This window comes from Brassica napus, chromosome C4 (assembly GCF_020379485.1).
Source record: "Brassica napus cultivar Da-Ae chromosome C4, Da-Ae, whole genome shotgun sequence".
NCBI lineage: Eukaryota > Viridiplantae > Streptophyta > Magnoliopsida > Brassicales > Brassicaceae > Brassica > Brassica napus.
Genome location: NC_063447.1, coordinates 7,937,016 through 7,964,400, shown reverse-complemented (window position 1 = coordinate 7,964,400; position 27,385 = coordinate 7,937,016). Strand labels below are relative to the sequence as shown.

General features: G+C 28.5%; 1 protein-coding gene and 1 long non-coding RNA gene across 2 annotated transcripts; both read right to left on the bottom strand.

Moving 5' to 3' along the window:
* Positions 1 to 13,530: 13,530 nt before the first annotated feature.
* LOC111203053 lies at positions 13,531 to 14,799 on the bottom strand. The gene is made up of 2 exons (XM_048755425.1): positions 14,238 to 14,799; positions 13,531 to 14,099 (listed from the first exon to the last, which is right to left on the bottom strand). Exons 1-2 carry the CDS (start codon positions 14,797 to 14,799, stop codon positions 13,531 to 13,533), a joined length of 1,131 nt encoding a protein of 376 aa, XP_048611382.1.
* A 4,134-nt stretch (positions 14,800 to 18,933) lies between these two features.
* Positions 18,934 to 21,429, bottom strand: LOC125585553. The gene is made up of 2 exons (XR_007322539.1): positions 19,489 to 21,429; positions 18,934 to 19,197 (listed from the first exon to the last, which is right to left on the bottom strand). It is a non-coding gene; the product is annotated as an uncharacterized LOC125585553 (long non-coding RNA).
* Positions 21,430 to 27,385: the final 5,956 nt, after the last annotated feature.

The window sequence follows — 27,385 nt, the reverse complement described above, 5'->3', positions numbered from 1 at the left end:
TATAACCTTCAAACAAATTATAATTCACATACTATCTAGAAGCCCTCGTTTATCGATATACTCTGTACATAATATACATTATTGCCATATTGCCTCCATATTCAACCGGTGAAATCTACCACAAAAAAAATTAAATAAATAATTAATTAATGTAACAAGTAAAATATGTGGCCACGTTGTATTCATTCTTACCTCTCAAGATAATTAGATAGCTTTCATGAAGATGAAGATGAACATAGTCTTTTACTATGCACACATCTTCTTGAACTGAATTTCTTCTCATGAGAAGAACAAAGAACAACGATGAAAGCGTATACGGTGAGCAAACATAACAACTCTTTTATTTCTTTTCTTCTTTTTCTTAAATCATCAATTCTCACATCATGCTTTTTTTTTCATACTTTGTTTTCGTTTCTTTTTTGTTTTAGTGATCCAATAGTGAAGAATAACGACGACGGACCGGTAAAAGCGAAGAAGATGATCTCTATATGGTAGTGAAGAATAACGACGGTGAACGAAGTGAAGGTGTATCCGCATGTTTGACAAAAGAAGAATTGAAAAAGATGAACTTATCGTATATACTATATTCGGAAAAAGAATAGTATAATATATATATTCTTTAGTGTAGTTATTTATGTAAAGTTACTATACTATTTGGGATATATATATATCTAAACAATCCCTTAAAAATGTAATCATCTTCATATTTACAATTTTGATAGTTTTCTTCTATGCCATTTTATGTAATTGATTGTAATATGAAATTCATACTATATTGGTTTAAGTGCAATGATTAAAACCAATTTTGGATAGATGACAAATAAACTCTTATATTAGTGTACTATTCTACATTTCTCAACTATAAATAATATTTATATAGTATAAATTAATATTATATAGTATTATGTATTATTTTAAATTTTGATATTTGGATTTAGAGTTTATATTTGAGTTTAGGATTTAGTAATTAGTGATTAAGGTTTAGTATTTAGAGTAATAGGGGTGAGTTTGAGGCTAGTATTAGATTTTGAGATTTGAGTTTAGAGTTTAGGGTTTATGGTTTATATTTGGCTTTAGGGTTTATACTTGGGTTTAGGGTTTAGCGATTAGGATTTAAGGTTTAGTATTTACGATTTAGTATTTAGAAGGGCGGGGTTGGGATTTGGGTTTAGTGAACATGTTGACAATTTATAAAGAGTATTCTATTTTGTTCACCAATATATACTATACTATTTATTTTATTCCATTCTATGTGGGTTTAGGGTCTATACTTGGGTTTAGGGTTTAGTGATTAGAGTTTAAAGTTTAGTATTTTGAAGGTGTGTGATCAAGGTTTGGGTTTAGTGATAGCAGTTTAAGGTTTAATATTTAAAATGTGGCTTCAAGTTTTCAATATTGGAAAAAAATTTATAGATTGAATTTGAGTTTATAGGTTCCTGCCTAGGGTTTAGATTTACTAAGTAGAAGTTTGGGTATAGTAAACCATATTATATATATACTACTTGGGTTTATGCTTCCTTAATTAGGGTTTAGCTTTAATAATTAATGGTGCATCTTGTAATGTTGTATTTTTGCGGGTGAAGAAGATTTACTATTTGCATTTCATAAATGGATACACCTTTGAAATTTTTTGATTATTTGAAACATTTGTGTACTATATTAGTTAGACTATATGGAATAGAAGATATGTAACATGCTAACCAAGTAAATGTGCCTTCAAGTGTCCAATATTGGAAAATAATTTATAGGTTCATGCATAGGTTTAGATTTAGTAAGTAGAGTTTTGAGTTTAGTAAACCATATTATATTTTTTGTTCCATTCTATCTGGGTTTAGGGTCTATACTTGAGTTTAGGGTTTAATGATTAGGATTTAGGGTTGAGTGATTAGTATTTAGAGTTTAGTATTTGGAAGGTGGGGATTGAAGTTTGGGTTTAGTGATAACAATTTAGGATTTAGTATTCAAAAGTTAGGTATGAGTTTAACATTTAAGAGTTGTGTGTTGGATTAGATTCATATACTATTTATCATATGAAATGAAACCATCATTTTATTTTTCATTATGCACTAAATTCGTTTCAGTTTCTACACCATTAATTCATTTATTTATTTCATGGAACCACATCACTAATCTAATTTAAAATTGTATGTGGTAATAAACACAAGTTACGTGGATGTCTTCCATATCTCTCATTCTGAAGAGTTAGCTATTAAGGTGACCACACCTTAAAACATTCAGACGTTATCTTTTTTTTTTCTTTTTTCACCGGTCACTTGTAATTAAAGAGGATATAACCGGATAAATTATAGCATAAATAATAGTTTCTTCATTATGTCAACATCAGTGTCATCCACCTAATTTTTATTATGAATTTGGTTATTGGGCAAATAAGCCCTTTGAAATAAGCCTGAAATAATCTTTCTTTTTTGTTTATATCCTCTATTAGCTTGATCTGATAGCATTACATAATGAACTATCTCGAAAGCGTACTGTCTAACTCAAATTTGAATATCTTCTAGCCAATGTTAAGAGGTGGATCGATTGTCTGATAGAACTTGGCATATTAACCATTTATGTCGACTAGTAATAATTTAGTTCCTAAAAAAGATCAAACTCCAAAACTGATGTGAATATCCATCTATTTTATATAAGTTAACAGTCTACAAATCCTCCTTATGTGTTATATATGGCTGTTCTATAAATATTTTTTAATTTCTCTTTGGTTTTATTTTACAAACGTAGAACTATTCTGGAACTCTTTTGGTATTTATTTGGATACTGCTTTAAATATTCAAAATCAATATGTTCAAGTATTTTAGTACTGATCCGAATTTGGATCAGGTTCGGATGATAAATATTATAGATTATAAATTGGTTAAGGATTAAGATTTTTCAGTTCATATGTTCGATTCAGACTTTGGGTTACATCACAAATTCTATTGTTTATAATATTAGGTGTTTTGTCCGCATATGCGGGCATAATTTTTTATAAATATTATTAATAAATGTATTATTAGATTAAAGATCAAATTTTTTAAATAAGACATTAAATTTATACTATGAATCTTTTAATTTCTTAACTTTTGACTTTTATAAATATAAAAACATTATTTTTGGATAACAACATTAATTATTATTTATTTTAAAATATGTTTTATCTTTAACCATTTTTATATTAATTTATAAACAATTATCTAATTAAATAAACAAATATATAATTTTTTAATATAAGTTGATGTTATTAGACAAATTTCTTAGAGTTACCAAAACCTACAAATCTCAAAATAAATAAAGCACAAAAATGTTAAACTGAACCTAACTTTACATATTATATTAATTAAAGTAAGTAAAACTATTGATATATGTATAATTATATTTTGAAATATCTCCAATAATATCTGAATAAACACTCAACAAACGAACCATATTGATAAACAAAACATTAATATGTAATATATAAAATAAGAACATTTCTTATCTATTGCTATATTCATGCTATAATAGAGAACAAAATAAGATATAGTCAATCTATATTTTTTACTTTAAAATAAAAATTGCTATTTTCCTATAAAATAATATTTCTATATTATGAAATCATAATTCGTTATTTTCAAATGGTCTCTCAAATTTTAATAAATATAACTAAAAAAATCATTATGGAAAATACAGTTTTTATAAAAAAATACAGAATCACGTTTTTCTTTATATAATAGTCTTTTAACGAAATTTTAATTTAAACAAAGTTATATTTCTGTGAAAATCTTTAAAAAAGAAGAAGTAAATATAGTTAATTTAAAACTTTTATAAATATAAGTTACTTGTTGTAAATAAAAAAATTAATATTTTAAAAATATTCTCCTCGGGAGGGAGATATTGTGAAAATATTTTTAAAAAGATAATTTGATTTCAAATAAAAATTATTTATAAAAATAAAAGCAAATAAATACTAAATTGGGGAATTGCAAAAAATAGCACTTTGGAGATACCACTTTTCATTTCTACCTTAATCAATTTTACTATTAAAATTTTAATTGGCAAAGTACCTTTATACCCCTAACTAATTAAACCTAAGACTAACTCTTTTCTCCTGCATCTCACGATAATTTTAAATCTCATCATCTCAGATTCAAATCGGCGTTGACGAATTCCGGCGGTGACGAGTTCTCCGGCAAGATCGGACGACGCTGCAGAGTTGTCCGGCGAGATCCGACGAAGCTGCGGCGAGATCCGACGAAGCTGCGGCGCGATCCGACGAAGCTACGGCGAAATCCGATTACTTTGCAAAGGCGCTCTCCGAAGTATCACTCCCATAGGTGAAGATGTTCAACGAGTCTCCTAATTTGTCCACTCTCATCGATGTGAGCACCAACTTTGCTTTGATTTTTGAATTAAAAAAAAAGTCTCAGTCTTTGATTTGATTCTCTCCGATCATCTCATCTCTTCTTGCAGGTTCCCTTATTTAATATTCCACTGATTCCACTTATTTCACTTGAGATCTTGGTGCTTCTCTCATTCCCTTCTAAATCCACAAGAGTTAAGGTAAGTAGTAGTATTTATAAAACTAAACCTTGAAATGAGTTTGTTTGATTCTGATCACAAGCATGGTCTCTGTACAGTCTACAGAGAGGGTGAGGCAATATATCCCTTGTTGAAGGACGTGGCTCTTTCACTAGATATGCCAGGAGGAAGTAACGCGATGAAACAAATGTTCACTTTTGCCTTGAGATCAGCTAGAAAGGGTATTGTTACAGGAAATCATGTTTTAGCCGAGGAAGCTACATCAATTGCTATCTTGTGTGTGCTACAATTTGTAAATACTTATAAATAATTATAAACTTTTATTAATGGATACAATTTTATAAGAGTTTATAAATAATACACAAAAGAGGTTCTTTGGTACAAAAGAGGTTCTTTCAGTTTTTATTAGAAATGATCTCCAAGTGGCCTCTTTTATGAGCAAACATAAAGAAATTGGAAGATTTCTTCGTTTTTGTGCAACAATTTCTGAGGTTAACTCTTTGGTCATGTTTTATTTATAAGGCTTTGTTATTTACTTTGACACAATCACAAAGTTTCGTGTTTTTATATTGCAAACATATATGTACACACTCTTTGATTGTGCGAAACAAGGTTGTCTATGGTAATGCCCTTGAGATATTTAGAACTCCTTTTACATTTTCATAAGAACTTAAAAAAATTATTGTATAGAAATTATTGAGTTCATGTTTTTATGTTACAAATGGAAAGGCATAGATCACAATTAATTATGTCAAACATGATACATACACGAATTGACGTTTCTAGTACTCAAGACTTCCTCATTGCTGGAAGTATCAAAATATTTGAGGTGTTTATTACAATTTAATACTTTCAAGGACTTATAAAATAATAGTCAAAACTTATTCATTTAATGTCTGAGATTTTATTACATTGTTTACATTTATAAAGACTTATAAAATAATTGTACAATCTTATTAGTTTCATGCTTTTATGTTGCAGATAGAAACACAGAGTCACCACTGATAGTACCAAATATGATAGAACCCGAGATGAAGTTTTTAGTACACAGATTTTCCTATTCTTGAAAGTAGTAATATTCTTGAGGCATGAAGAAGCAAATTATTTATAAGAGTATATAAACCATTTATAAGGACATGAAGAATTTAATGATAAGCCTTTATAAAGGTTTATAAAACATTTATAAAGTTCATCCAATTCAGCAAAATCAATAAGCCTTTATAAATGGTTTATATACTCTTACAAATAATTTATAAACATTTATGAATGATTTCTAAATTTATAAATGATTTACAAACTTTATAAACTGTTCTTTTATAAACTTCATGTCGGGGTTCTATTAGGGTTTACAAACTTTATAAGGGTCTATAAAACATTTACATACCCTTTATAAAACGTTTATAGACTCTTTATAAATGATTAATAAGTCGTTATAAATTGTTTCTAAACTTTATAAAACCTTTTTATGAACTTAATAAACATTTTATAAACCCTCATAAATTATTTACATACCTTTATAAACCTTATAAATGGTTTATATGCTCTTACAAATAATTTATAAACATTTATAAATGATTTAAAAACTTTGTAAATGATTTACAAACTTTATAAACTGTTAAAGAATGAAAGTTCCTCCAACGCCCCAATTTGAAATCATCTCCAACTTGAGTCTAAGAGAACTCATTTCCACTCCGAAAGCTGGAGACAAATGATGGAAGACGATAAAAAATGGATTATTTTTTAAGCTGTCGCAGCAATGGAAACATAATTCAAAAACTAAAAATTGATTTTTTTGTGTTAAATTTAGATTTGAAAACTCTAAAAGATTGATCGAGCAGCTTGTGGTAAAAGCAAACGATTCATAATTCAACGACTTTTTCCTAAAACTTAGATTTACAAAGGGTTATAAATTTTCAAAAACTCAATGTTCACTATCGGAAATCTTTCTCTCAGATCCGACTATTAATAGATAACTCTTTCTCTTAGATCGAAACAACAAAATCCGAGAAAATTACTTACAAGTTGTGATTCTTGCTCGATCTCATCGCCATCGTCGCTCGATCTCCCCGTCGTCGCTCGATCTCGTATGCTTCGTGAGAGAAGATACACTCGATCTCGTCGCCGTCGCTCGATCTCGTCGCCGTCGCTCGATCTCATCGCCGTCGCTCGATCTCGTCGCCGTCGGTCGATCTCGTCGCCGTCGCTCGATCTCGTCACCGTCGCTCGATCTCGCCGTTGCCGTCGCTCGATTGAAAATTTTTCTCGAGGGAGAAAGAGATAGGAAATTATGTTAGAATTGTGAGAGAGTTATTTTTGTCTTTTGCCTATTAATGATTTATGTATTTCTGAAAATGTCATCATTCTAAGAGTATATATGAATAGTGGTACTAAATAAAGTGTAAAATGAAAATTTCCCCTATTAAATTTGTCAACTTAAATAACAAATAAATGCTAGTCTTGCAACTGTATAATAAGAATAAAAATAAAATACCACAAAAAATCGTGTTAACAAAATAATATAAATCAAATTTATTGTTATTGCTTATATACCTCGTTTTAGTATTTTAATAATAAAATAAGCGTAATAATTTAAAAAGATATGCCATGATATATTTTTTTACAGAAAAAATAAATAAATAATTTTCATTTATAAACAAATATAAATAATTTTCTTTTTACATTTTTATAAAACTATTTTAAATATATTAGTATAATGATAAATTTAATTATTATATGTGTTTATATACTATTAATTTTCAAAATTAACAAATAAGAAAGAAAGATGTAGATAAACACAAATAAATATATGGAATTATCTTTTCTGTTTTCAAACATGTTTTCCATTTATTTTTTGAGATCGTTTTTATTATATTAATTTTTAAACAGTTAAATAATGAACTATATAGTTATTCATTAAAGATATCAAAAATCTAATAAGACTAGTTAAAATTGTTTAATAAAACTACGACTCAGCCTATAATCATGAAGAACATGACAAATAAGCATATTTATTTCTTAAATAATAGTATAGATTATGTTTAAAAATATATTTTTATGCAAAACTATTTTTGTTGCCAAATATTTTATTAATATCTCACTCCACCTAGGGTGCGAGTTATTACATAGTATATGGTACTGATGTGAAACTAATAAATTTATTTTAATCTATTATATATATATATATATATATATATATATAAATATTGAAATGATTAAAACAACTTCTCTTTATCAAATAATATTAATCTCATTTTTTATTTTGTCATTGTGTAACAAACAACAATTAAAAAATATGAACGGAACTTCCGCTAACATTTTCTTTTACTTAGGGCCTGACTGGTGTAACTGCAGCTGTTGCGGTTGCAGTTGCGGGAGTTTGCGGATGCGGGTGGTTGCGGTTTTAAGTGGTTTTAAGAGATTTGTATGACTGATACTGTGGTTAGAAATTGGTGCGTTTGCGGGATACTTATGACTGGTAAACCACCAAATACAACATCAGTTAAATAATAAATTAACAATTTTTACATTTTATATAATTATAAAAATATTAAAAACATAATACTATAATAAATATAAAATTATATTTATAGAATTATATTTTTAATTAAAAAAATAAAAAAATATTTTTATTTTATAAATTTATAATATAAACTAAAATATAATAGATATATTTTAGTACTCATATTATTTCAATTTAAAATTTTTATTTTTATTTTTGTATTTATATTGTTTTTAAAATAAATAAAAATTTACCCTCCCGCAACCGCAAATGCTAGCTGGAATCAACTTTTGAATTTAAGAGGTTTACATCGGTTTGAAGCGGTTTAGAGTTGTTTGAATGATTGTTGCAAAACGCCAACAACCACAACCAACCGCAACCGCAAAAGCTACGTTTGAGGGTGGCAGCGGGAAAACCAGTCATGCCCTTAATCCCAAAGTTTCACCAAAGGAGACAACTTCCACAAACATGATCAACAAACACAATCTGATGTTCATATATATACCTTACATCCCACCATACACTCACGCCCCTCTCACGGCCTTGTAGAAAAAAAATCATGAACTCCTAGATAACACTGGAAAAAAACTACATTACCTAACAACTCATAAAGAGTTTGCTACTATCATACTAACAATTTTCTTATGAAGCAAGCCAAATTGTACAAAATCAAAATATTGAAGAATGATGACTATTCTCTCCGGATACTTTGAACAATGAAATGCCCCTCTACTTGAGGATTAAATTTTCAACACTAACCAACCTTTACTTTTGAATAAATCTTACAACATCCATTCAAAGAAGGGATGTATTTACTTGTATTCGGATTTTAGGTTCTCATGAAATTAGATTTGTTGTATATTGATGAAGTTAAGATCTTTGGCGTGTCTACTTAGTTTTTAAAGTAAGATTTGGCCACTTTATTTTATCTTGGCATGATGATTCACCATACCAAATGAACCTCGAGTCACAAGAACTTCTTCTCTCTCAATTGTTTTACAAGCTTGTTCTGAAAGAATTCGGTTTTTGTTGAAAAGTAGACACCCGTATTATTTATTTGCCAACTTCATCAGATTTCGTGACTAATCATTCTCTTCTTGCCGAAAACCTTTAATCTAGCCTCAAAAGCGCTTTCTATTTCCCAAAATGATCTCCTCCTATGCAACATTACCTTCTCTTCCTCTTATTGAAACAATTATGCAATCAATCGTTCCCTCATAATTTGCTACATTGCAATTTGCTATATTGCAACTGATTATTGCAATTGATTATATAGCATAACCGTCTAAGTATTAAGAAACGATCATAGCAATTAAGTTTAGACGTAATCTATCTATCTATCTCTATTACTATAAAAGAGAGTTTTCTCTCTCCATAGGGTAAAATAGTGAAACGTGGCATCATATTTCGTTGCAGAAGTTATGATTATTTCTAATTGAGCTCTTATCGTTGGGCTCTTTTCATTTGTGACTTTACTGAGCTACTAGGATAAGACCCGCGCCTTGCGCGGAATTAAGTTATTATTTTTATTATATTTTGGAGAATGAAACAATAGTTTGGCTTCATTTGGATTAGGGGTGTTCAATCCAGATATCGGATTGGTTTCGGTTCGGTTCAGTTTTTTTTGGTATTTTAGTTAGTAAAATATAACTACTATTCTAAATCCATATTTACTTTGACTTTAACCTTTCACATACTTTTGAAAGATTTCAACTGGACAACTAAATTGATCAGCCAATCTTGTTGCTTTAAATCATTAGTATTTATATATATATATATATATATATTATTTAGTTTGAATATTTATTAAATAAAAAAAGTAAAATTTAGATTTTTTCGTATATGTTATATTTTGAACTTTTAAAAACGACAATAAATGACTAAAACTATTAAAATTATTATGTTAAAAATTAATGATCAATGGTTTAACATTTTTATTATAAGAAGATACACATGATTTTAAAACCAAATGAGTAAAAAATATCATTTAATAATAAAATAAATATATATATATATATATATATATATATATAGATTAAACACTATATACCATAAGATTACATAAATATTTTAATATTAAAACTTTCAATGAATTTTCAAGAACATTTATAAATTATAAACTTATTAAAGATTTCATATTGAAAATTTTGTTATCGATGTTTTAAATATTTTGTTATAAAATGATATGAATGATCATAGAACCGTATGATTATAAATTCTTATTTAATAAATAACTATATAAAATATACTATTCTTAGAAAAATAGGTTGATCCATCTTAACTTAGATTACACTTTTTATTAAACTAACTATAGAATTGATAAATAATGTACCAAAAAATGTTTTGCACTTTCCTTAAATAAAAGCTACGAAATTACCTAATATGATTAACATATATGTGAAAATTAATTATTATGAATAATAAATATTTGATAACAATTTTTGTATCTTATTTCTTTTTTAAAATTTTATATTATTAAAAGATATTAAAAATCACATTAAATATATAATAAAAAACATTTACATTTTTTATATGTTATATTTTGAATTTTTCAAAACGTCTATAAATTATTAGAAATTTGAAGATCCCCACTCTTAAAATTTTGTGATCAATAGATTATTTTTTTTGTCATAATAAGTTACAAATGATCATAAAATTGTATTAATATGAACTTTTATTTAATATTATAAGAAGATACACATGATTTTAAAACCATATGAGTAAAAAATATCATTTAATAATAAAACATATATATATATATATATAGATTAAACTATATACCATAAGATTACATCAATATTTTAATATTAAAACTTTCAATGAATTTTCAAAAACATTTATAAATTATAAACTTATTAAAGATTTCACATTGAAAATTTTGTTAGCGATGATTTAAATATTCAGTTATAAAACGATATGAATGATCATAGAACTGTATGATTATAAAATCTCATTTAATAAATGACTATATAAAATATACTATTCTTAAAAAAAATAGGTTGGTCCATCTTAACTTACATTATATTTTTTATTAAACTAACTATCGAATATTCGAATTGATAAATAATCTACCAAATTTTGTTTTTGCACTTTCCTTAATTAGAAGCTACGAAATTACTTAATATGATTAACGTATATATGAAAATTAATTATTATGAATAATAAATATTTGATAACAATTTTGGTATCTTAGTTCTTTTTTTAAATTTTATATTATTAAAAGATATTAAAAAATCACATTAAATATATAATAAAAACATTTATATTTTTTCTTATATGTTATATTTTGAATTTTTCAAAACGTCTATATATTATTAGAAATTTGAAGATTCTCACTCTGAAAATTTTGTGATCAATAGATTATTTTTTTTTGTTATAATAAGTTACAAATGATCATAAAATATAACGCATATGAATTTAGCTAATTTGATTGTTTAATTTATTTTAATAATATAAAATTAAACAAAAAATGACGGAGGAGATATAAATTGTTATCAAATCTTTATTATTAAAATCATTAATTGTCATATATATATTAGTCATTTATGGTAATTCCGTAGGTTTTATTTAAGGAAAAAAAATATCATATCATATCATTATATCATATAGTTTGACCAACTTATGTATCTAACAACATATAAAAATCGAATGTGGACCTACTTATTTTTCAATTGAATGTAATTGACTACCTAATTGAGTGTCACCTATGCATTGGAGCCTATTTTAATTAATACAAAATTGAGGTTACATCTTTTCAAATGTTTCTTAATTAATATATAGGGGATTATTCTGCCTAGATGTGTTCATGGTCCTCATGTACCTCTGTGACTTTGACCAGCATGTTTCAATTTGGACTTAACAATATAAGCCCAACATTCTATCCCCTATATATTATTTATGAAACATTACAACTTTTTTTTGTAGCCACATGTCATCACTATGATGATTCTTAGAATTATTAGAGAAATAGGTTGGTCCATCTAATTATATAATAAGTTTTTTATTAAACTAACCATAAATTCATTATTAATGTCATTTATTATTTCCTTAAATAAAGATTACGCAATTGCCTAATGTGGGTAAAATATATATGACAATTAATTATTTTGAATAATAAAGATCTGATAAAAAATATGTATCTTCTATCAAATTTGTTTAATTTAAAACTATTAAAATAATTTAAAAAAAAACACAATAACCATATTATAAAAATTTAAATTTTTCTGTATATTTTATATTTTGAATTTTAAAAAATGACTATAAATTACTAAAACTGTTAAAAGTCTCACATTCAAATTTTGCGATCCATGGTTTTAAATTTTTTATTATGACAAAATACAAATGATTACAAAATCATATAAATAAAAGTCTGATTTAATTAATCATTAAGATTTAAAATATATATGTATATATATCATTCTAAATTAAACTATAAACCATATTGAATAAATAAATATTTTAGTTTCAAAATTTACTTTGAATAATTTTTTTTAAATTATCAATTACTAAAATTATTAATCCCACAATGAAAATTTTGTTATCAGTAATTTAAAGTTTTTGCTATTAAAAATACACATGATAAAAAAACATATGAGTAGAAAGCATCATTTAAAATAAAATAGACATTAATATTAAAAATATACTATGTATGTTAATATCATTTAAATTTAATTACATATCCTATCAATTTTTTTTAAAAAAATGTTTGGGTTAATAAAATTGATTTATACGTTCGCACCAATTTAATTATATATGTAATAGTTACTGACTTTTAATTATTCAATATATATTTATTATTTCATAATATGTAAGAAAATATAATACATAAAATAATTTATATATATAATGTTTATCCCGGGCAAGGTGCGGATCTTAATCTAGTGTAACTAATAAACAGTCCGACTTTTGGACTATCTCTGTGGAAGACGACGCCGACGCTGTGGTGATGCCAATGCTCAATCCACAGCCTCTGAAGGACTGGTGGCGTTACGATCAAGATCTACGGTAATCAATCTCTTGTCCTTTTGATTTTTTCTGTGTGTTTTGTTTTGTTTTGGAATCTGAGTTCTACATGATTGCTTTCATGGCACTAAGTTTGTAAGCGCTTTTTGTTGGATTTGTGGAGTAGCTAAGAGAGCTAATTAAGTTTAATCAATCATCTGATTGCAGCAGATCATTTCAAAACAGAGAGAAGTTAAAGGAGTTAAAGCACTCATAAAGACAACTTGAATTGCTCTAAGTTCTGGGTGAGACATGGTGAAAAGTTTAAGGAGCTTTGACCAAATACAATGGTGATACTCCCACATGAGTCCTTAATCATATTTTAAGCTTATTTTTTTTCAATAGTTAAGGATTCGGATCTAAAATACTCGTCCAATGGTGATCCCGAAGAAGGAGTTCTTAGGAATAAAATAATATTTTTTTTAAAAAAAAATTAAAATTGAAATTTTATTAATTGCATTATTAAAAAAAAAGATACAATGATTGAATAATATTCCAAAGAGAACTAATTATTAATCTTGATTACCAAATTTATTCCAAATGTTTTCGATCAAATCATTCTTCAATCGATCAAGAGTTTGCCTATCACGAAGATCATTGCGGTCGTGAAATGTATCATTGAACAATGTAGGAATTTCGTTTAGGACCTCCGAGGTTCTGGAAGATTCTCCTTCTTGAAAATCTGAAATATTAACACGGTTTGTATAACCATCTCGTTCATCTTCAACTATCATATTGTGTAGTATGATACATGCTCTCATAATCTTCCATATCTTCTCTATGTCCAATGTACGAACCGGGTTTTTCACAATCGTAAACCGAGCTTGCAATACTCCAAATGCCCGCTCAACATCTTTTCGGGCTGCTTCTTGCCATTTAGCAAATAACGCTTGTTTGGGACATTGAGGGAGTGTGATAGATTGGATAAATGTTGACCATTTTGGATATATACCGTCTGTGAGATAGTATGCCAACTTATACATGTGTCCGTTGACCATGTACCTTACCCTCGGAGCTCGACCTTCTAAAATATCGTCAAAAACAGGAGACCGATCGAGGACATTAATATCGTTTAAGGTACCTGAAAGACCGAAGAAAGCGTGCCATATCCAAAGATCTTGTGAAGCTACAGCCTCTAAAACAATCGTCGGTTTTCCGGATCCACGTGTGTATTGTCCTTTCCAAGCGGTTGGGCAGTTTTTCCACTCCTAATGCATACAGTCAATGCTCCCGACCATCCCTGGAAAACCGCGTTGCTCTCCAATATAGAGTAGTCGTTGAAGATCCTCCTTTGTGGGTCGTCGTAGATACTCCTCGCCAAATAACTGTATAACTGCGTGAGTGAAATGATGTAAACAAGAGTGTGCTGTGGTGTCAGCAAGTCGGAGATATTCGTCAACCGAGTCAGCCGCTGTACCATAAGCAAGCAGACGAATAGCCGCCGTACACTTTTGTAGTGATGATAGACCCCACCTCCCGGTTGCATCTTTTCTCTGCTGAAAGAATATAAAGTTCTGCTTGAGGGCTCTGACAATACGCAGGAATAAATTCTTTTTCATGCGGAAACGTCTTCTAAATATTTGTGCCGAGTATGTCGGGTCTTCACTGAAGTAGTCATTCCATAACTGATCATCTCCTCCTTCACGGTCTCGTTCAATATAAGCACGGTTCCCCTCATCATCGGGTTGGTCCTCCACTATGTCGTTGTAGTAATCTTCAACGATTTCATCAACAAGTTCGTCTATTCTTTCGTCTAGACCATCGGATGAAGATGATGACATTTTAAGAAGTCCTAATATGTTAAATATCAAAATAATTAATTTAGAAATATTAGGAATATTATAAAACTTTAATTTTAATAAAATTTATCATATTTATCATATTATAAAACTTTAATTTTGAACTTTTTTTTAAAAAAATTGTCATATTAGGAATATAATAGAACTTTAATTTTGAACTTTTTTTTAAAAAAAATTGTCATATTAGGAATATTATAAAACTTTAATTTTGAACCTTTTTTTATAAAACTTGTCATATTAGCTAAGTATCGATGTAATCTAGGATTGATTATTTTTGTTTGTTTTTTTTACAAAGAACAGATATGCTGATGTGTTTCATGTTGGATCAATATTATAAAGCCCATGGCTTTTATTGGAAGGTGAAAAGAATATAACTTGGGCTAAGTATATAAATCCCAGAATACTAATAATGTCAAGTTGACATAATGCTAAAGTCCCACATCGGGGAACAAGGCATGAGAGAGGAATATATATATGGTGTGACATACAGCATTGTTTAAACTAGTTAGAGAAGGAGGAGATTCCCCACCTGTGCCGTCCGGCTTGACATAATTAAAAAAATAAGAAATTTTTTTTGGGGATTAAGTTTCGCAACTTCAACTTCTCTCGATCTCCCTCTCGCCCACGTGAAGCAGTGTTGCGGGAAATGGGTCTTCTCCTTCTCTTAAAATATTGCTTCTCCTTTTCATTCATTTCTAACCTTTTTCACAGCGAGAAACATCCAGCAAAAATCCTTTAGCGTAAGTAGTTCAAAAGTGTTTCGTAGCTCAATAGTTCGTAGAGGTTCTTCACGAGTGCCGCGTGATACCCTATCGTGGTTTAATCATGGGACTCATATTCGTACAGATCTGTCGCACTAACAGAGCTAATATTAAGAGTTAAGAAAAGAGATTCGTCTCGACACCGTGGTTCATTTTCATTTCGTTTTTGAATCGTCTATATTTTCCTTAACATCGTTTTTTATTATATCGTTGTTTCGATCCGGTTTTCCGGCTTCTACATTTCGTTGGTCTCTTAAAGTCACAAGGATTTGTTATTATTATTTTTAAGGTGATATTCATGGACAGTATTCGGGTCTGTTGAGGCTATTTGAATACAGAGGCTTCCCTCCTACAGCTAACTATTTATTCTTAGGAGATTATGTGGACTGAAGGTAGCAGAGTTTGGAGACGATCTGTCTTCTACTTGCCTACAAAATCAAATACCTGAGAACCTTTTCCTTATAAGAGGAAACCACGAATGAGCTTCCATCAAGCATCAACAGAATCTACGGATTCTAGGATGGATTCAACCGTCGATTCAGTGTGAGAATCTGGAAAGTGGTTACAGATTCTTTTAAATACCTCTCGTAGCTGCTGCAATAGCGCTAAGATATTATGCATAGTGGCCTTTTCTCCTGATTTGACAGCCGCAGATTACGACCATCAAGCGACCTACTGATGTTCCATACTTTGGTCAGCTCTGTGATCTGCTTTGGTCTGATCAAGCAAAGATGTCAAAGTCTGTTGGATGAACCACCGTGGAATATCTTACACATTTGGATCTCAAAAAGTCGTTGAGTTTCTAATAAAGAACGATATGGCTCTCATCTGTAATGCTCAACAGGTTAGTCTACTTCACAATGTTCATGTTTCTTTTTCACTAAACAAGTTGCATAATTTATAATATAAACCTTTTTTTTTCATTTCTCACGCAGGTTGTAGAGGATGGTTATGATTTTTTCCTGATCGACAGCTTTTGCTATTATATTTTCTGCTCCTAACTACTGTGGTGACTTCGACAATGCTGGTGCAACGATAAGTGTTGCTGAAAGTTTAATGTACTCTTTCCAAATTCTCAAGCATGTGGATTGGAGGCCCTGAATTTAATGATGAATAGAGGTACACTCTTGATTCGGTCTTTCAGATTCGCAGGTTGCATTAGTATTTCATCTAAACTAACGTAGTAAAGCTGTCACAACCTCATAGACAAGCTGCTGTATATTAATTCTCAGTTTGCGTAGACTATGACACCAGCTCTCACCATTTGCGTACACGCAATATTTTTGATTGATTAAAAAAGAAACTGGATTTGTTTTTATGCTTAAAGTTTTGAACTTAATGTTTTGTATTCACTTACAAAAGGATTCTTTCATTTTGCAATTTTTAGTTTGAAACTCTCTGGGGAAAGAAGAAGAAATTGGCAGCATGAATCCGGGGAAGAGACATTTGACGCTATTTGAGACTTTGTCATGAGCCTTGAAGGGAGGCTTAAATGCATGTTACATGTTATATCATATCTTCATGAACACTCGCCATTTATTTTCTCAAAACTTTATGTTTTTATGTTCTTCTCTGACTCATGTTGGACAGTAAAAAGTCTATTCTTCCGTCAACCGAATTACTTAGTTATTTACAACTTCTATTACTGTATCACACACGCTCAGGATTCGGTTATTACATAGAGTATGATAAACCCCAAAAGAATGATTCAGCGAACTAACTGTGAATGAATGTAAGTTAATTACTTGACAGACTGAACTTACAACCCTAATATGCACTCAAAGAGGTCAGTGGTTACATTTGAAGCTGTTAAACTCTAAAAGTGAGTGGAAACACAAAGCTTTTCTGTTAATTTACATCCTAAATTTAAGGTTAACCAGCCGGGAGCTTATAATATGCAAAGTGTAGTATACTCTTGAGTCCTCTCCTCCATATAAAGATCACTATTTTTCCTTGCTTTTCACAAGAACCACCACAAATATTTTTACTATCGTTTGTGGCCGCTGTATATACAATAGTAATCTATAGGATGACATTACTTTCGGTTATTATTTCTGGTCCTGTAATTTAGTCTCTGAGAAGTCATACCACTGCTGCTTCATCCATTCCAGCCTCTGTGTCACCATTGTCTAATCTTGAGATTTTTCTTGACGTTGCATGAATAAATGGTGCAGTCATATCACATATGTATCTTCTCTCACTGCGTTCTTAAACTCCTACAATAGAGAAAAGATAAATAAAATGATGATTTTTTTTGCCCATAAATATATGATATTTATTGAAAGGAAACATATGTCTTGATATGTTGAAGGTAAGTCAGTGCAAGTCATGGCTTCAATGATTCTTTCTAAGACAATGTTCTGTCTAAACAAAATCATGGCTTCAATGATTATGTTGGAGAATAGGCTTGAGAACACGATCATGTTTCCTTAAACAACTTAAAGAGACAGGAAACAAATCAAAGGATTTCAAGCTCAAAATAAAAAATCATACTTGGCGGCACTGATCATCATTTAAGATGCACATGACTTTTAAGTATCTCTTGATATTCAAAAGACGTTGTCAAGAGCACCAAAACAAAGAGTGGCATGAGACTAACATCATTTATTAAAAATAACAAGCAACGATGATATCAGCAGTTACTGAATTTGGACAAAATATATATAATAAAACTCAAACCATCTGCCTAAACAAACCCAGAAATTATCAAACAGAGTACAAATGTTGTAAGTTTTTCAGTTTTCTATATCCGAAATACGAAAATTCAAACCTTGAGAAAGGACTTTATTTATATTTACTATGCAAAATTCGAGAATCATAAATAATACAATTATTTTACAAACAAATAATTGTTTGAAATGATTCCAAAATTTCACCTAAAATTAACGTGTTCACAACTTCTTCATAAGCAAATGACCGTTTTGTACATAAGTCAAACCATCATATAAGTACTTCTAAGTAAGCATCAAAGCTAACCACCATTTCAGTACCACAAAATCAGAGTCGAGTACTCACTTCTAATATCAACATCAAACACATACCAAGCATTCGATTACACAATTAACACATACATCCGGCGGTATCGGCAAAACCACTAGTTTACTAAAAAAGCTGATATTTGAATTGCATATTATGTTTTCTAATTAATAGTTAATTACATCTTAGCATGGCTGTGTAAATATGTTATACAATGAGATATTATATATGAGATATTTACTCACATAAAACTTAGGTTGGGTGAAAATATGTTGGGTAAAAAACAAAAAAAGTAGAGTCAAATTCAAGATCTTCTTAAAATCCATCAAATATTTTTAATTATGAAATAGTATAGATAACATATTTAAAAAATATATCATTAACCAAACATATATTCTCAATAACCAGTTAACAAGGATATAAGAGATAAGATAGAATATTATATGTTTTTAGAGTAATTAACATGATGAAGAATTACATCATAAGTATTAGCGAAAACAGAAACATTCTAAGTGTCGGCAATGACCTCCTGCGAAATGCTCATTAAAAATGCATGCATGGTTGCATCCTGTTTCGTCCACGCATAAACGTCTGTAAGTCTTGCTTTTTTCCTCGTGAGTTTTTGCTTCCACCAGATCCATCTCTAGAAAATAAACACGCATTTGGTTATATGATTGTGTACGTTCTTATACTTCAAATGTAGAATACTTTAACACATGACATATGATATATGTTTACATACACTCACATATATATATATAACAAGTACTAAAATTTAATACTTGTAAACATTAGAAGCCGTACATACACTATATGTTATTATAAGATGGATGTATACAGGTTATACACTTAAAATGTACTTGTTTTCCATATGTATATATACATATATGTGTGTGTGTAAGAAATTTGAATTACTATGATATAAATAATGAACCTGTGGCAAAGAAAAGCATGAAAGAAATCACGAGAATGGATGAGACAAAACACCAAGAGTATTTCATTTTTCAAGAGAGTTAGAAAGATTATTATATGTTCCCGAGAAAGATAGAGAGATAAGAGTTATGATGGAAGCTAATGTGGAAGAAGAGGGACTCTATATAGACTCATTATATACATACAATAAGGTAATGTTGGCTGAGATATTTGGTTACTTTGTTTTATATAATAATTAAATTTTAGATAAGTTTTGTTTTTCAATAATCTTTAATTTAATTAAGGGAAACTTGAACTAATTGACAATGTAATCTCTTATATATTAATAAAAAATCATTACAATATGTGAGCTATGCCATGTAAATGGAATGTAAATCTGAATTGGAATCCAGTGTTATTCAAAAGAAGGTTACACAAAAGGACACTTTATGAGTTTTGTTTGCTGTAGAAGACACATTGTGGATTTGGACACTGTTGTGACAACTGTATCATTCTGGACCAAAATATCCATCCACTTGTGTAAGTGAGATAATGTTGCTTTTAAAGAGGCAACCATAAGAGAACCAGATTCTTTTCTTGTTGCAATAAATGAAAGTTTGGAATTGAAAAGTAGGTATATGGGTTTTTGGGATTGTGTTTGGGATGTTGTATTAGCTTATAATTAGAAGATCTAATGGCTTAGAAACTTCCATCACTGTAAAGAGTGGATATAACTTTTTCAATCTTATTAATCATCTATCGCTACATGTCCACGACCACAACTATTAGCTATATACACACGATCAAAATTGATATTGTTATCCATCCATAACTATATGTACACGACCGCAACCATTAGATATACACACGAATCCAGCACCACAACCTAATATCATTAACAATCCACCACTACATATCCACGACCACAACTATTACATATACACACGAACAGCCACTACTATCATTAACCATCCACCGATATATGTCCACTTCCACAACTATAAGATATGCACACGCATCCAGCAAACATCCAAAGCTTCATGTCCACGACCACAACTGCAGTCAAACGCAGCGTTTTGTGTCTTCATGTCGGAGATTGTCTGTGAACCAAATCGGTAAAAACGAACACAACGGCTGAGGCGGACAAAGCGGCAGAAGCGGAGAAATAGGCGAAAAGGGGTTAGGGTTTCGTCATAGCAGACTTTTCTCGATTTGGAGATTTGGTTTGAAACTGAAGAGATAACCACAACAAGTTGTTTTTAACGGAGAAGATATTTTAATTTAATTTGTTTTAAATTTCGAAAATCGTTTATATATTTACATAGTTAGAAAGTCTAACTAAAAAGAGAGACCTATTAGTTGGAGGTCAGCTTGGTAAATTTGTAAGGGGAAATTGTCTTCTATGTTGAATATGTCTATTAAGGTAATTGAGAACTTAGAAAGTGTCTCCCAACGTAAATTTTCGTTATTCAATTAGGTATTTGATGAAAATGGATTAAAATCCACTGTTATTCAATTTGGTATTTGATGTAAGTGAATTAAAATCAAGTGGAAACCGTTGTTACTCAATATCCAGTGGCTTTTTTTATTAGAATTGAATTTTAATGGATTTTGCTTAAATTTTTATTAAAAATACAGTATACAAAATCTGAGACTTTTTGTTTGGCCTTTGAAATACTTTATGCTACTTCGTTTATGGTTCGTTTACAACGACAACAACTTCTCTCGTCTTGGTTCTTATGATCCTCATTCAAGAGGCCCTTTGTGAATTCAAAACCAGATAATCGGAAACCATACCAAGACACTCTATGTCCTCAAACTCAGAGTTGTTCCCTCCGTAGCTTTCGCCAGTTTAGAGTCTCATGATTCAGTGCGACGTTTGCAAAGCGTCGGTGTTATGTTGCGACGATGAAGTTGTGTTCCATGATTGCACGATATTTTGACTCTTTCTTATAAAAGGTGAATCTTTTTAGGTTTTTTTTTTTTTTTTTTTTTTTTTTTTGATGAAATTTTAAATTGATTGATCATCTGAGAAAAGAAAGGTTACATACAAACAATCTTCAGCAATCTAAAGCAAAGAACCCCAAAGAAACTCCAAATAAACTAACAGATCTAACTTCTTCCTATGCGAGTACCGAACCAGCATTGAAACTCCAAATAATCTTTTTAGGTTTAGAAGGGCCACTAACCAATTTCTTAGTTATTTACTGTGTTTGTTTGCAATTATCTTAGCTATGCGCTCTGCTTCATATTTGGAATTTAACATGAAGCTTATGGATTCTTCTTTTGCCTGCAAGATAGAGCTTTACCGCCCAATGGTTCCTTCAAAGAGACTTGATGTCTTAAAAGCATCACCTTCTAGCTAAAACCTTTAAATGTCATGAATCTAAACAAGAACACGTGCATTTGCTACTTGTTACTATTAATAATGTGATATGGTCAAGACCTTGGATTTTAAAAGACAACATCTGATTTACATAACTTGATCATGGCTTGGAGACATTGTGAAAGAGATCTTTCTTGCAGCGAGTTCTCCTTTATTTTTCTAAAACTAAGAATTCCATTAAAATCCATCATTAGAATTAAAGTATAATATAATCAAAACCGGCAGAATCCATCATGTTTTTTTTTTAAGTTTCAGTTAAATCCATTAAGGAGGTGTTATTGAATAGGGTAATTTGATAGAATTGAGTATAATTTAATTACAGAACAAAATCGAGTGTTATTAGATTGAGTATTTGGTAGATAGAATTTAAATCCACTAAAAACTCTTGTTATTCAATGTTTTTAGGATTTTGTTAGAATTTAGTTATGATGAATTTTAGTGGAATATAATGTATCTTTTTAACTAAAAGACTAAAAACAAATCATAGAATTTTTATCAGTATTTTGATGGTAACAGGACTGATTATAAAAAATAGAAACACATAAAAAAAAAACAGATTGATCCTTCACGTAAAGAAAACTGAAGATTACGCTGGGATCCATGTCCCTGGAAAAAAAATTATCATTCCAAGGTAAAAAGTCTCAATTTGATTCAGTTGTGTTAGCCATTAATTTGATTTGATTTAATACAAGGACCTGCACAAAAGGACATATTTTGTAAAAAGTTTGCAAATCATAACACCTTCAGAGACTTAATAAATTAATGAGAATTTGAAAAAGATTTTGTCAATTCAATAACACCCCCTAAAATACTTCAAATTTCAATTGATCCAAATTTCAATGAATTTTTAGATTCAATCATCTCTTATATACTAAAGCACAAATCAGCTTACCAATAAAAATTTGCCACAAAATATTTTTACAAAATTAATTAAAAATCAATTAAAACAAAATAATATTTAAGAAAAAAATTGTAGCAACAATTTCTTTTGCACGAACCCTAACCCACTTACCACGATCCTCCTCTTTCCACAATATACTAGAGTTAAACCCGTCCTATGGGCGGGTAAGAAATTTCAAAAACAACTAAAAATATTTCAAAATTTTAGTATATATTTTAATATACCTTTTATATATGAGTGTTTTGCAATCTTTTGCATTAGTTTTTAATGCTGCAAAATATTATAATTATAGGATATTATGTTTCACACTGTGGAAAAAGATACAAATGATTATTTGATAGTGATATCTCATTTAACTCATTATACACTTTTCAAAAATGAAAAGTAATTTTGTTTTGTTATTTTGAATCTCTAAAATGGATAATAAACCAAATAATTATTAAAAACATATAACTAATCTCTATTTTTATTAATAATTAATTTTATTTCTAAATTATCAATATCTAATAATACAGAATTTTGTGTTTGTGAAAATATAATTTTAACCTACTTTGTTTATATTTAAAACAACATATATGAAAAATGTAACTATAACTATCATATTTACCATAGTTTAAGAATGAAAGGTTAAACTCAACGGAACATCAGTTCAGCTTAATGAAGAAAATAACATTATATTCATATTTTACTGATAAATTTTATTAGATAAATTTCTTCACTTGATTATGTGTTTTCATGAGAAAAACAAAACTCTACATTATTAATATAAATTTATTTATTATATTTTATTAAAAAAAATTATAAATTGTTTTGATTGTGTAATAATTACTGTTGTGTTTTTTTCTCAATTTTATGTGAATATCTTTAAGATTGAGCTTGGTAACCACAAAAAAAAAGTTTATCCTTGATATTTCTTTCATTTTTATTTCCAATGGTCGGGTTTTGATGAAACATCAAAAATAATATTGTAAATGAATTTTCTTATTTTTCGTTCTTATAAATTTTTTCTAGTTTTTCTATATTTCTATATTTTTGGATTTGATCATGTAAATTTTTAAATAAACGATTACTTGTTAATAAGTTTTCACCAAATTCAAGTTATACAATGTTTTTTACAAAAACAAAATTATTGTTTTAATTTATTATATCTTATTAATTTTCAAACTGATTTTAATAAGATATTTGTTTTGATTACTTACTAAATCCTCATATTATTTCACCTAGTTACTCCTTTTGCAACTAAAAACGTATATTCCTCCTACAATATTTTTTGTGCAGGAAAACAAACCAATCATTTACAAAGATTGAAGGAGAAAGTCAAGACACCTGAAGATGTTCCACGCCTCTTTGATCTGATTAAAGATAATGATGGAAGGATGAAACGTCCATTCTAAGCAGCATTGGGAAACGTCCATTTTTAATTTCTCTTTGTTTTTTTTTACAAACGTAGAACTATTCAGGAACTCTTTTGGTATTTATTTGGATACTACTTTAAATATTCAAAATCAATATGTTCAAGTATTTTAGTACTGATCCGAATTTGGATCAGGTTCGGATGATAAATATTATACATTATAAATTGGTTAAGGATTAAGGTTGTTCAGTTCATATGTTCGATTCAGACTTTGGGTTACATCACAAATGCTCTTGTTTATAATACTAGGTGTTTTTCCCGCACATGCGAGCATAATTCTTTTATAAATATTATTAATAAATGTATTATAAGCATAAATATCAAAATTTTCAAATAAGAAATTAAATTTATACTATGAATCTTTTAATTTCTTAACTTTTGACTTTTATAAAAATAAAAAAATTATTTTTGGATAACAACATTAATTATTATTTATTTTAAAATATGTTTTATCTTTAGCCATTTATATTAATTTATAAACAATTATCTATTTACATAAACAAATATATAATTGTTTAATATAAGTTGATGTTATTAAACAAAATTCTTAGAGTTACCAAAACCTACAAAACTCAAAATAAATAAAGGACAAAAATGTTAAACTGAACCTAACTTTACATGTTATATTAATCAAAGTAAGTAAAACTATTGATATATGTATAATTATAATATGAAATATCTCCCATAATATCTGAATAAACACTCAATAGACGAACCATATTGATAAACAAAACATTAATATGTAATATATAAAATAGGAACATTTCTTATTTATTGCTATATTAATGCTATAATAGAGAACATAATAAGATATAGTCAATCTATATTTTTTACTTTAAAATAAAAATTGCTATTTTCCTATAAAATAATGTTTCTATATTATAAAATCATAATTTGTTATTTTCAAATGGTCTCTCAAACTTTAATAAATATAACTAAAAAAACTATTATGGAAAATACAGTTTTTATAAAAAAAATACAGAATCACGTTTTTCCTTATATAATAGTCTTTTAACGAAATTTTAATTTAAGCAAAGTTATATTCTGTGAAAATCTTTTAAAAAAAAATTAAATATAGTTAATTTAAAACTTTTATAAATATAAGTTACTTGTTGTAAATAAGAAAATTAATATTTTAAAATTATTCTCCTTGGGAGGCGGATATTTTGAAAATATTTTTAAACAGATAATTTAATTTCAAATAAAAATTATTTATAAAAATAAAAGAAAATAAATATTAAATTTGTCAACTTAAATAACAAATAAATTTTAGTCTTGCAACTGTATAATAAGAATAAAAATAAAATACCACAAAAAATCGTGTTAACAAACTAATATAAATCAAATTTATAGTTATTGCTTATATACCTCGTTTTAGGATTTTAATAATAAAATAAACATAGTAATTTAAAAAGATATGCCATGATATATTTCATTTATTAACAAATATAAATAATTTTCTTTTTACATTTTTATAAAACTATTTTAAATATATTAGTATAATGATAAATGTAATTATTATATGTGTATATATACTATTAATTTTCAAAATTGATAAATAAGAAAGAAAGATGTAGATAAACACAAATAAATATATGGAATTATATTTTCTGTTTTCAAACATGTTTTCCATTTATTTTTTGAGATTGTTCTTATAATATTAATTTTTAAACAGTTAAATAATGAACTATATAGTTCATTAAAGATATCAAAAATCTAATAAGTCTAGTTAAAATTGTTTAATAAAACTATGACTTAGCCTATAATCATGAAGAACATGACAAATAAGCAAATTTACTTCTCAAATATAGTATAGATTATGTTTAAAAATATATTTTTCTGCAAAACTATTTATGTTACCAAATATTTTATTAATATCTCACTCCACCTAGGATGCGAGTTATTCATAGTATATGGTACTGATGTCAAACTAATAAATTTATTTCAAACTATTATATATATATATATAAATATTTAAATGATTAAAACAACTTCTCTTTATCAAAAAATATTAATCTCATTTTTTATTTTGTCATTGTGGAACTTTTAAACACCTCAATATAACAAACAACAATTAAAAAATATGAACGGAACTTCCACTAACATTTTTTTTTACTTAATCCCAAAGTTTCACCAAAGGAGACAACTTCCACAAACATGATCAACAAACACAATCTGATGTTCATATATATACCTTACATCTCACCATACACTCACGCCCCTCTCACGGCCCTGTAGAAAAAAAATCATGAACTCCTAGATAACACTGGAAAAAACCTACATTACCTAACAACTCATAAAGAGTTTGCTACTATCATACTAACAATTTTCTTATGAAGCAAGCCAAATTGTACAAAATCAAAATATTGAAGAATGATGATTATTCCCTCCGGATACTTTGAACAATGAAATGCCCCTCTACTTGAGGATTAAATTTTTAATACTAACCAACCTTTACTTTTGAATAAATCTTACAACATCCATTCAAAGAAGGGATGTATTTACTTGTATTCGGATTTTAGGTTCTCATGAAATTAGATTTGTTGTATATTGATGAAGTTAAGATCTTTGGCGTGTCTACTTAGTTTTTAAAGTAAGATTTGGCCACTTTATTTTATCTTGGCATGATGATTCACCATACCAAATGAACCTCGAGTCACAAGAACTTCTTCTCTCTCAATGTTTTACAATCTTGTTCTGAAAGAATTCGGTTTTTGTTGAAAAGTAGACACCCGTATTATTTCTTCGTCAACTTCATCAGACTTCGTGACTAATCATTCTCTTCTTGCCGAAAACCTTTAATCTAGCCTCAAAAGCGCTTTCTATTTCCCAAAATGATCTCCGCCTATGCAACATTACCTTCTCTTCCTCTCATTGAAACAATTATGCAATAATCGTTCCCTCATAATTTGCTACATTGCAATTTGCTACATTGTAATTGATTATTGCAATTGATTATAGCATAACCGTCTAAGTATTCAGAAACGATCATAGCAATTAAGTTAAGACGTAATCTATCTATCTATCTCTATTACTATAAAAGAGAGTTTTCTCTCTCCATAAGGTAAAATAGTGATACGCGGCATCATATTTCGTTGCAGAATTTATAATTATTTATAATTGAGCTCTTATCGTTGGGCTCTTTTCATTTGTGACTTTACTGAGCTATTATTCTGCCTAGATGTGTTCATGGTCCTCATGTACCTCTGTGGCTTTAA